Here is a 12,146-nt window from a genome sequence, read left to right on the forward strand (position 1 = left end):
AAAATCGCTCGAAACGTCGAGGTAGGTGGACGTAGTAGACGTAGTGGGGGGGGAGGGGAGTACGATCCTCCTTGTGGACCCTCTCCCCCTAGGCGTTTCCCCTAATAGGGGCTTTTGAATCAGATAAGTATGGATAGAGTAGATAGATGAAGCACTTTCGAAGAGTTGTGACTCTTAATCTGACAAGCAATGCCTGCCGAAGGACTAGAAAATCGGTCAGAAACGCTTAGTATTCTCTATCTACGAGTCCTGCAGTGGGCTCAGATATGCGGTCGCCCAGTGTGGGTCATCTGATGCACTAGCTACATGCAGCCTAGCGCCGCAGCCATACAACCGAGCTCCAACAAATAACATACCATGATTATTCGCTAGCCTCTTAGTAGCTGCTATGATTCACCACTACAATTTCTGCCAAGTTACCCGCCATAAATGCCCACCCAGATTGTTCACGGTAGTTAACTACCTTGAATACATGCCCGCCTTCGCACTAACATGCCATGATAAAATACTCACCATCAAACAAGTGATCGCACTATGTAAGATATCCATCACTCCTCATTTTTTTCTTCTCAATTCCAAAACTTGTAGGGTCATCTTTTGACGATTCTACCATACCATGGATCTTGTATCCCTGATTTTTACTCCACTATATTCCACAGCATCAATCTATATAACCTCCTGGTTTTAATTTCCATCGTCTCCAAATTTCCTTCTTCGTTAGCCTTGCTGGCTTATGACGGGGTTGGACGTCTTCTCCTTGCAATCTACACCTTTTCCAGAGTCTAACCTATTGCTCCCCTGACCTCGATCGTATCTCAGGTATATTATCGTCCTTCTTCCGTTGATATAGTAATGATCGTTGTCTTCTCCAGAGATAACCAAAGAATCGCCCGACGTTGTCTTTTTGATCTACATACATGGACCATTGCGGTGAGTTACCCATCACGTTGCATTCGAACTAGCTACTGACTTCTTCGTTAACCATGTCAGGGTTATCTCGCCTCTAGGCTTTGCGGAGATTGTGATTCCTTCCAAGCAATCTGAGCCGGTCGAGGGTTTCCAGAAGAAAAGTCGTTTAGTCTGGCGAAACAAGCCGGCCTGTCCCAGAACTTCGACTCCCTAACACGTTCAATTTGTTAGCGCTCAGGTAGGCTTCGTGCAGGCTTCACAAAATTGCCGTCAACTGGATCTCATCTGTACTGTAGAAACTTTAGAGTTGCTTTCCAGTGCAGATTGGAATCTCTTGGATATGATCAGTCTTCAATGATCCGGATATTTAAGTTACTATGCAGAGAGCTTCCAAGGTTTGAAGTAGTGGAATGCTGATATAAGAGAGGCTAAGGCACGTGCCCCACGTTGGGCAATTCCTCGTCCAGATTTTAAATTTTTCAAGCCGATGTACATGCCTCCTTTACTTATTTCCAAGCACGTTTCAAACCCTTACCATCTCGTCGAATCTACCCGCCTCAGTCCAACCTCCAATTACTATCCTTCCACAATGAAGGTCTTCTCTGAAGCAGACATTATCTGGTGGAAAGCGAACCCTTACTACATTCAATGTCCATTTTGTGAATCACTTCATCGCCATGGCGTCAACTGGAAGGCAAACAAGTTGAGATACTCGCATTGCGAGAAAATGGAGAGTTACCTTTGCTGCTTCCCCTTGAATGATCAAGGCAAAGTTGCGTATGAAATTGACAAGGTACGAGGACGATATATCAATATTTGCGTAGCCCATGGTGGGGATACCGAGTATTACCATGGGAATGATGATGATGCCAATGCCGATGATACTGTTGATGAGGGTGATGATGATGTTAATTGTCTGGCGATCGAATTGGCTCGAAAGGCTACAATTGCAGCACAGAGTGAAGAAACATATGCGAGTCTTCATGGAGATTCGAAAGAACTCGTCATTATCAATCCAGGACACGGGATTGCGCCATTTGAGCAGAAGCAAATTTTTGGGCCAATCAGCGACTGTGTCAACGGGGAAACAAGAGCGGTGCAAAGATGTTTAGAAACTCCTCTTGAAGCGACACTATTTGTTCGAGGAAAACATTATGGAAGGAGTGCTCTCATGGAGGCAGCGCTTTTTGGCCGGGTTGATAACGCAAAGGTTCTCCTAGAAAACAATGCAGACAGATATATTAAGGACGGCGAAAATCGAGCAGCCATTGATTTTGCTCGAGAGAATCACAGAAGTCGACGAGAGAGATACGATCGTTTTGGAGGCGACCTCACGTCTTCATCCAATCGACGGCTGGGCCATGTCGAGGACACGTTTCGAAGGGATATTGACCGTCAGGAGATTGTACGGCTCCTCGGCGGAGAGAATAGGAAGTCAAAGATTTTCTTTGGGAGCCCTCCCACATTATCAGTGTCCAAGTCCTATTCATTCACACCTTCACCAATGCAAGACTCGCTTGTATTACACGGGCCGATTGAAGAGTACCCAATCACTCGGGGTGGGAAGACGGTGGCGCGGCTAGAACGAGGAGGAAAAATTCCCGTCCATTGGCGCAATGAGCGGCTGGTCACATGGCTCGGTGTAATCCATCAGAGTTGATGGTCGACAGTGGACGGATGATGTATTTTATATCTCGGAATCAGTGGGGCATATCTTGCCTTCTCACCCCTATGATTGGGGTAAAGACGGTCGATTCAGTACATGCCACGCAGAAAAGCAGTTGATAGCATACTTTATCGATCGCCATGTTTTCCTCCCACGCGATGGCCTTCCAGACTCGAAATTGGAGAAAAAGATTTTGCGGGTAGAGGAGTCGCATGAGCGGTTTCTTTCAGTCACTGAAATTGGTCGTCAAGTGAAATCTCTCAGAGAGAGGAAGGACGCTCTCTATCATGAGCTATTCGATGGAGACGAAAAGCTCATCGGAAAATAGGATAAGATCAAGGCACTGAAGCTGGATCTAAAATCGGTTAAATCAACCCTAAATGGGCTAATCGCTAGTACCCGTTCCAGGCCATTATTGAAACTAGAAGCCCGACTGAAGATACTACATCAGCGACGGGACAAACATGCTGATCTGATCAGCATGGCTTATGCGCCACCACCAGCTTCCTTAGCCGAGGCTATTATATTGATCAGTTCGCATCCCTGTCAGGACTGTATCGTGTTCAAAGACAAAGTTAATAAGCGCTTTGGTCTATCTATACAGCTATTCGCGGCACTCTGACTTAGTTCTGAGTTTCATCAAGGTGGGAGGCTCTGATTGTTTGAAGTGAGGTACCCGGTAGGCGTTTTATCACACAGGGTATTTCATGTTACCGGGATTGGTGTTGACTATTAGGGTCTATTAACGTTCTAACGTCCGTCTGTGGTGGCATTTTCCTTGTCGGTTCCTCCTCAATCCCAAATGCCACCCAGCAGAAATGTTCAAAGTCGATAGGGTCAGCGTAGCCTTCCCAATAAGCGTACTGGTATTGGTGATCGACAAAGCTAAGGCGAGGGCAATCGGCCATGATCTGCGACGCGATCTCGGGCACGGGGGCCCTCGCCCCGAAACATCGCGCCATCCGTCCTAAGCTCCGGCTGATATTGTCACCGGTGAAGTAAGGGTTCAGACGATGTTCTGTCATCTCCTGACGTAGAGTTTGGAGGTCAGGGAGGCGTTTCGTGTCATCGAGGTAGTCCCGCAGGTCCAAACCTCGGTCGAGAAGTGTCTGGAGCGAAACTCGATGTTCCACGTACTGTTCAGAAATTTCCCATTCAAATATGTATTCGTGCTCGAAAAAATTAGGGTTTTCGATTCCCTCCACCTGTTTCGCAAGCATTTTCGCGTGGTGATAAACGGTTGATCTGGTTTTGGCGTCTGTGTCCGGAACAAAGATAATTGCAATCCAGATCCGTCTTGGGGTCTCGCCAAAGTTGCAGAACTTCCCGAGGCCGCGATGAAGGGCTTCAATAGGGCGGTCACTCACGGAGACAAGCGTAGTAGGGATCCTATTCGCTCTGTTCCGGTGTCGATCAGATGCGCAGAGGAGCTCTGCCTGCGATAGGCGAGAGCCAACGCGGTCCCTCCCACATCTCAGGAGACCAGCGCAGCGTGAAGAAAAGCAGCGGTGAAAGTATCGGCCCCGGCGGCGTTGGCTCATGTTTGAAGGACGTTTGATGTTGAAATTACCAGGGCCGCGAGGATGAAATCTCATGTGCTCTACGCACAATCGACAGCTTATTTCCCGAGCTTTTTCTCAAGGGCTCATCATCCCTTAAATACAGATTCCTTGCGCTGTACAGCACCTAAACCCTTACATTTCTTTTCTCCCTTTAATACATCTGACCCAGGACGACAAGTCGGGTCGAACTGACCGATCACATCAACGCACCCAGGCAGGTATGGGACATCTGGACCTATTCGGGCATCAAGTCATGATCGAAGAACTTCCATCGAGAAACCCTCGTTACTAACCACACAGTGATGGACTCATTCATATATACCATACTCACTGAATCCGTACGCTGACATTATATTTGTCATCACTATTCGTCTAAATTAAACTTGTTTTAACTGTCATATCCCCGATCAAGTTCTGGCGAACAAGCAAAAAGGCTCGCCAGACAAAACTGGAATCTTGGACCGAAGCTTTAAAGAACAGGCTGCCAACGTCCAAGGTCTAATGAGTAGACTGGACAGGTGTGAGAAAAGGGGCGAGGAGTTGTGAGATCCTACGATCTAAACGGATCATCGGATGCACAACGACTGGGGCCGCAATGCCCTCTCGAGATCTTGGTGCTGTCTCCCCTGGAATCCTGTAACACGATAATGACCGAGAATATTTAGCACATGGAGAAGGTCAAATCTTGGTCGTCAACAAAGTGGATGTTGGATGTCGGGAATGGAAGAAAAAATAATTGGGTCCCCATTGGGGGCCCATCGTGGGCTGGGGGTTGGGCCATGGGCTGCGTGGTAGGGCCCAAGCCCACCGTGGGTTGGGCTATGGGCCGAAGACTTCGGCCCATCCGTGGGCCCTGATGAAGCCTAGTCACGACCAATAAAAATTTCACCTCCGCTAACACCAACATTAATCCAACTGGGATCAAGTCTTGAGCGTATCGTGGAGGTAAAAGTAGGCAGATCCCTGTAGGCTACGAAAATAACCTGGGTAGGCCATTGTTACAGTACCAACCCGTGATGGCAATATCTAACTATTCTCAACCTCTCCTCGGAATTCAGCTTAGTGCTGGCGGAAAGATTTCAAAACCAGCTGCATCCCCATTTACATGATATTGTGGTTCGGCCAGAGACGCCCTTCGCGCCAACCTTAGCACCGTACTGGAGTAGCAGTTCAACAGTAGCTTCATCCCCCATTTTAGCAGCCAATGATAGTGGTGTTTCACCTCCCTTATCTTTCGCATCAACTTGGGCACTATGCTGAAGTAACATTTCAATAATAGCTGCACGCCCGTGTTGAATAGCTAATATTAGCGGTGTTCGGCCAAACACATCTTTCACATTAGCGTTAGCACCGCGCTGGAGTAGCAGTTCAACAACAGCTGTACTCCCATATTGAGCAGCTACCAATATTGGCATTTGGCCATACGCATCTTCTGCGTCAACTATAGCACCGCGCTGGAGTAGCAGTTCAACGACAGCTGCATGCCCATGCTGAGCGGCTAGTGAAACCTGTCTTCTGTCTCTCTTATCCTTCATGTCAACCTTAGCACCGCGCTGGAGTAGCAATAGGATGACACCTTCATGCCCCTCAGTAGCAGCACATGATAGCGCGGTTTCACCAGATTTATCTTTCATGTCAATTTTAGCACCGCGATGGAGTAGCAGTTCGATAACAGCTGCATGCCCATGTTTAGCGGCTAGTAATAGCGGTGTCCGGCAAAACATATCTTTCGCGTCAACTTTAGCACCACACTGGAGTAGCAGTTTGGCAACAGTTGCATGCCCCCATGTAGAAGCCCATGACAGCGGTGTTCTGTAATATCTATCTTTTGCATCAACTTCAGCGCCATGATGGAGTAGCAGTTTGGCAACAGCTGTATGCCCATATCGAGCAGCAAAGAATAGTGGTGTTTGGCCGTTCTCATCCTTTGCATGAATCTCAGCACCATACTGCAGTAGCAGTTTAATAAGCGCTGTATTCCTATATCGAGCAGCTAAGGATAGTGGTGTTTGGCCAGACACATCCTTTGACTCAACTTTAGCACCGCGCTGGAGTACCAGTTTGACAACAGCTATATGCCCATATTTAACAGCTAGTGACAGTGGAGTGTTGCCTTTGTCATCTTCTGCGTTAATATTGGCACTGCACTGGAGTAACCGTTCAAAAACAGCTGCATGCCCATGTTTAGCGGCTAGCGATAGTGGTGTTCGGCCAGACACATCCTTTGACTCAACTTTAACACCGCACTGGAGTAGCAAATCAACATCGCCTGCGTGGCCATTTTCAGCGGCTAACAATAGCAGTGTTTTCCCAGCTTCATACGTCGCCTCAACGTCGGCACCATTTGCAAAAAGCCGCTGAGCCCCAATCCATAGCCCCTTCTCGACCGCGAACCGCATTGGACTCCAACCTTCATCTTTGTGCAGGAAATCAAACCCAGTATTGTCGGTAAAGAGTTCCATCAATGGCATTTGGTTGCTTATTGCTACACAGTGCAGCGCTGACAAGCAGTCCCTGTGTGCAAATACGTTCGTGCTGTCCTCAAGCGATGAGTACCTATTTGATGTTGCCGACTCGTGGAGCGTCCAGTCCTGAATCTCTGGTGAATCCGCATCTTCTTTCAGTTGAAGACGCTCAGCTACCTGCAAATGCCCACTCGCTTCCGCTAATCGACGTGGCGTCCAGCCGTATTTGTCCTTTGCCCTGGGATCAGCATTTTTGACAAGTAAAATTTGGACCACCTCTTCTTGTCCAGTCATTGCTGCACAATGCAAGGGTGTCCAATAGATGCACTGGTAATTGGTGTTAACATCCGCGCCGCTTTGAATTAGTATTTCAACCAACTCTCTGTTCCCGTTTTCAGCAGCAAAATGTAGCGGAGTCAAGCCAAGTGTGACATCATTTGTCTCAGTATTTACTTCATCTTCTGCCTTGGACGTGGCGCCGTTGTTGATCAGGTATTGTGCCACTTCTGTATGTCTGTTCATTGACGCATAGTGCAGGGCAGTCAGGCCTTTATATCCTTTGGCATTGATAAAGTTTGTTCTGTCTCCTCCGGCTGGGATCTTGTTGGCGAGCTTCTCTATGATAGGTCGAAATCCCATTTGTGCTGATATATGCAGTGCAGTATTGCTGTAGTGGTCTTTTGTGGTTAATTGAGCCTCCTTGCGTAATAGCAGTTCCACAATAGCAGTGGAGCCACTCCAGGCAGCACGGTGCAGGGCAGTCTGATCGTTCTTGTCTCGTGCCTCCAAATCAGCTTTGCCAAGCAAAATTCTCACAAACTCTTCATTCCCTCTCTCAGCAGCGAGATGCAGTGGCTGCTGATCTAGTTTAACCTCTGTTATGTCAGCATGTTCAATTAGTTGCGAAAGCATTTCATGAGCCCCTCTCCATATTGCACTGTGCAAACTTTCAAATTCTGAATCATCAGTTAGCTTCTTTTCTTTGCTCTTTGTTTCAATGTTGTAGTGTGTCATACTGTCTGCCTTTTCTGATGTAATCACGTCTTGAGAGTCCCCAGGCACACCATTCCTATCAGTGTGGCCACTGATTATTTCGATCTGTGAGTCTCTGCCTTCTGATGTAATCATGTCTTGAGAGCCCCCAGGCACACCATTCCTATCAGTGTGGCCACTGATTATTTCGACCTGTGAGTCTCTGCCTTCTGATTTTGGCTGCGCCGAACGGAAGTATACAGCACCAACATACTGACACAGGAGCTTTCCGTCCGTGCTGCCCTCTTCAGTCACGAGTAGAGCTCTTTCCACTTTCTTAGCATCGCACTCGACTAAGAGATAGCATGTTTTGCGTTTAAGGGCACCCTGGAGCCGCTGTTTAACCAGATCATTCATACCGCTCCACGAGATTTTCTTTTCAAGCTCATCAGTCACAGAGATAGTATACCAGTTTCCGCTGATACTGCCATCAGAGTGAATCTCAAGGAGGCATTTTGAAGGACTAGTAGATGGCATGCGAAATATATCGCTCGGGCACCAGCTGGATCCTTTTGACATGGTAGAAGCGTTATGGAAAAGATGTCCTGTTGAAAGCTGGGGCAAAAGTTGAGGTGAATCAGAAAACCTTTTTAAAATGTCTTTGTAAGTCTCCTGCTGCAGCTCATTTGGTTGAACATTCATCAATAGCCCACAAATACGAGACATGTTCTTGGGCTTAGATGTGTAGCGCGGACGTAACACACACAAAAGTTCATCTAGTGTCGTGATTTTCTTCCGTAAGTTCTGAATGATCTGAGTTGCCTCTTTTCGGGCATTGTCGGGCTCGTCATATTTCGCAAGGATATCTTCATCAAGATCTTTTATAATGGGGCCACAGTGCCCTTTGAAAATCACCTTTACCTTGCGCGAATTGGCCAACTCTAACGCAGTCCACCCTCGGCTAAACCATGGCGACATAAGTGTGAGAAAGCATGCGGTTTCAGGATCCCATTCCCAGTTCCGAAAAAAGCAGTCGTGTACCAAGGTGATCCGCGCGTCCTGGTAATTGTTCTGGATCATTAGGAGAGCTTTTTCTCGGGCACCTTGCTCTTTAGGAATACAGATAGTGCCCCACCAAATTCCTTCACATGTTTTGCAATGCCTCGGAAGAATGTGTATAAACACTCATTAACTTCTCCATTTTTCCAAGCCCCAGAACCGGTTCCATCTGCCCAGACGTGGGAAATGGCCATGTATGGCCGAGAAGGTTCGAGCATAGCATTTCCGGATAACTGCCACACGGTCGACTTTCCCTGATTTGCAGCTTCTTCAAGTATCTTTTGGGAAAATCGATGTAATAGCGAGCAGTCATTTTTCTTCTTGCACTCATGACGCTGGCTCACCGAAGTAAAATCGCGCTGGGAGTTTTCACAAAAGTCAAATGTACACAACTCATGATCATTCTGCTCCCCATTCGATCTTGGTATTGGAGGCGGCTTAGGATGGGGAAGCAGATCTGGTAACCTTGGTCCTGCAACAGCCCATACACGGTTTGGACAGAGGCCAAGTTTTTCTGTTGCATACTCGAAGTCCGCTAGGATATTTCGGTGATCTGAACCTTCTTTCATTGTAGTGTGTTTGTAACGCGCTCGAAATATCCTGGGGAGGATGGTTGGGACTATATTGCCTTGTTATTATGATAAGCCTTTTAATCGGCTCATACCAGAATTGACTTACTGATGCTTTGTAGAGTATTATAGATAAACCTGCTGTGCTGAAATTGGGAAAGACTGTTGCCAAGGTGGGGCCAGGTAAAGACTTGTCGTATACTGAACAGCTGTAGGACCAAGAATGTATACTTCAGCCTGATTCAGGACAACTAGATGAAGAGAAAACCTTTTCAACCAGTGAAGCCTGACTATATACTTATAGTATAATATGGATCCTCTCTTTCTCCAGTCGAGTAACAATCTCCTGTAAGCTAGCTGACTTGTGAGATTCTGATCTGTCAGGTAAAGAAATGCTGGCGGGGGTTCCTGTATAATTGAGAGCTGGGAAGGGTAGAACATTCATTTCAGCACTAGATGTTACACAAGCTTCGCCCTCTTGACACACACAGTGTATAAGCTCTGCCTCTGTGGCTGACTGTAACCCGGTGTCAGCAAAGTGATACTTACATGGAACTGAATCCGAGTATTTGCAGCAATAAAATGTATTTTGCTTTTTCCAGAATGTATATAAATAATGTTTGTAGAGATTTGTATTCTTCTACATACTATAGCGGATGGAGAACATGTACTGGGTGAGTGTGAGTGGTTCGGAGGATAACATGCAAAGCTAAAGCCATGAAAGGAATATACCATTGCCCGATAACTTCTGGTCTGACAGACGTGTCCTAGTCTTACTAGTAGTTACTTTGTATTTATTCGAAGGACGATTATTGTTATTATTATTATTATTATTATTTTCAATTCAACGATTCGCTAATAAGTAGAACTGTCAGCCGCGAGGATTAGCTAAGGCTACTCGGGATTCAGCCAAGGCTACTCGGGATTCAGCCAAGGCTACTCGGGATTCAGCCATCGACACGATTTCTTTAGAAGGCTTACGAGGTTGGTTGTTTTCATTTACCCCGACCCCTCGCAAAGTAAGCGATATGCAGGCTACCACAATTATATATAACCTTGTATGTACATGTAAATCGACCCACTTCCTGAAAACGAACTTAGAGCCTCGTCACGGCCTATCCTGGCCTAATTGCCGTTCCGTGTGTTAGGCTGCCCCTCTGGCGCACGACTCCGAAACCGTTGTGACACCTCAGCAAAGTCTAGCTTAGCCTTGACTGTTCTAGCCCGCGAGATGATGCCTGGATTACCTTTCTTACCTTCGGTTGAGCCTCCCAGCAGACTCGAGACGGTGCTGAATGCGTCTCCTACTTCTCTCCTCAACTTCCTTCACGGTTCCTTCAATCTTGGACAATCCACCAGCACATGGGTAACTGTCTCTTATGCGCCGCACGCGCACCGGTCGTCCTCGCGGAAGCCAAAGGTTTTGGCGTGGCTAGCTAGCCAATTATGGCCCGTGCGCAACTGCGTTAACAGGTACGCCTGGTTCCTGAATAGACTGCAGTACAGCTTTCTGGTATAGATTGCCGGTAAGGTGTTATCCATCTTCTTCAGGTGGTCACCTTTACTAGATGCTCTCCATTCCTGCTCCCACTGAGTGAAGATGGCGCTTTGAATACGCGCTCTCTCTCTCGAGAGTAACGGGCAGAAAGGATGGGTTTTCCCAGGGTACGCAGCGTTCTTAGCGAGTCGATCTGCAGTGTCATTCCCTGGGTTATTGCAATGCCCTGGTACCCACTGGAGGTGGAGCGCGACTCCCTTAGCTTGGATTTCGGTGGCGGCCTGGAGGATCGCGTGAACGATCCGCTGACCAGACTGATTCCTCGCGCTTTGAACTGCCTGCAGAGCTGACCTGCAGTCACAAAGGATTGTTGCTTTTATTTGTCTGCCCGCTGAGCCTCTTAAATAGTGGTGGGCCAAGAGACATAACTACACAGCCAAGGCTGCCCGTGGCTAAGCCTTAACGAGTCCTTGCAACTGATGTAAAGCAGCTTCACCAGGCCCGCTTGTACAGGCCACTGCCCTAGTTTTCAGCGCGCTCATCCTTCGACAAACGGCTTCCAGATCTTGAGGCCCCGGCAAAAACCTTTCACCCCAGGTGTCTCCAGGTTTGCTCCTTAAGCATACATCACCGGCATTTCAGCTAAAACGACATCACTTCCGTCGCCCAGCCGCAAGTTCTCAATGCGAGTGAGATAGTAAGGAGAGTCAGAGCCGTCCCTACTAGGACGACACCACTTTGGCTGTTAAACTTCAGGTCCCCAGTGCGAGTAAGATAGCTACTTTCCGTCTCTCTATATACCGACACACGCGTCCGTCCTCTCGGGCCACATAGACAGTCTCGTCGAGCCCCAGGGGCCCTTCCGTCACTGCCATTATGTGCCACACCCCACAGAAAAGCTTCCTGCTTCGCGTTACCAGCGCAGATCTCTCTCCGCTAGCCGACCGTATCTCGCAAAGGCTGCCCTCGTGGTATCCCCAGGTTCCCTGCACGATACCAGAGCGATCCTTCACTAACCAAACTTATGTCCTCGGCTTCGCAGGCCTCTCGATCATCCGTGGCTGCGCCTTAACGAGCTCGTCGAGGTTTGTCACTGGATCGCACGCCCCTAGCAGAAGAGACAGTCGGTGCATCTGACCAAGGCTGCCCGTGGTCAAACCTTAACGAGTGACTTGGAGTCAGAGTACCGGCAGTCCTTCCACCAGACTCACACAATCCAGTGCTCCGCTGATTATATCCTCCCTCGCCGCTCGACGCCAATCCAAATTGTGTTCAAGTTTCCTGTAGGGCGTCTCGTTTCAGGGAGTATTCAAGTTCAGAGGTGTCCTGTCTTCTGTCTAGGCGATACCACATTCACTAGAAAAGCAAGTCTAGCTCTGGTCTCGAGTACGAGTCGAGTAGACAGTCGTCGGATGGTTTTCATACCCCTTTTCCTCTGATTTGTGT

General features: G+C 47.9%; 4 protein-coding genes across 4 annotated transcripts; 1 reads left to right on the forward strand and 3 right to left on the reverse strand.

The window, feature by feature from the left end:
• Window positions 1-1,469: 1,469 nt before the first annotated feature.
• Window positions 1,470-3,197, forward strand: P170DRAFT_456817 (uncharacterized protein; the record flags this gene model as incomplete). The annotated part of the gene is made up of 3 exons (XM_024851651.1): window positions 1,470-2,512; window positions 2,580-2,825; window positions 2,904-3,197. Exons 1-3 carry the CDS (start codon window positions 1,499-1,501, stop codon window positions 3,195-3,197), a joined length of 1,554 nt encoding a protein of 517 aa, XP_024703508.1. The 5' UTR covers window positions 1,470-1,498.
• Window positions 3,198-3,285: 88 nt separating this feature from the next.
• On the reverse strand, window positions 3,286-4,116 carry P170DRAFT_361550 (uncharacterized protein; the record flags this gene model as incomplete). Its single annotated transcript, XM_024844473.1, has 1 exon — window positions 3,286-4,116. One exon carries the CDS (start codon window positions 4,114-4,116, stop codon window positions 3,286-3,288), a length of 831 nt encoding a protein of 276 aa, XP_024703509.1.
• Window positions 4,117-5,681: 1,565 nt separating this feature from the next.
• P170DRAFT_325498 (ankyrin repeat domain-containing protein) lies at window positions 5,682-6,062 on the reverse strand (the record flags this gene model as incomplete). The annotated part of the gene is made up of 1 exon (XM_024843340.1): window positions 5,682-6,062. A coding segment is annotated over one exon (381 nt), but the record flags the coding sequence as incomplete, so codon positions are not given.
• A 66-nt stretch (window positions 6,063-6,128) lies between these two features.
• P170DRAFT_312293 (ankyrin repeat domain-containing protein) lies at window positions 6,129-6,473 on the reverse strand (the record flags this gene model as incomplete). The annotated part of the gene is made up of 1 exon (XM_024843257.1): window positions 6,129-6,473. A coding segment is annotated over one exon (345 nt), but the record flags the coding sequence as incomplete, so codon positions are not given.
• Between the last annotated feature and the right edge of the window lie 5,673 nt (window positions 6,474-12,146).

The sequence above is a fragment of the Aspergillus steynii genome, assembly GCF_002849105.1.
Source record: "Aspergillus steynii IBT 23096 chromosome Unknown P170scaffold_5, whole genome shotgun sequence".
Lineage (NCBI taxonomy): Eukaryota > Fungi > Ascomycota > Eurotiomycetes > Eurotiales > Aspergillaceae > Aspergillus > Aspergillus steynii.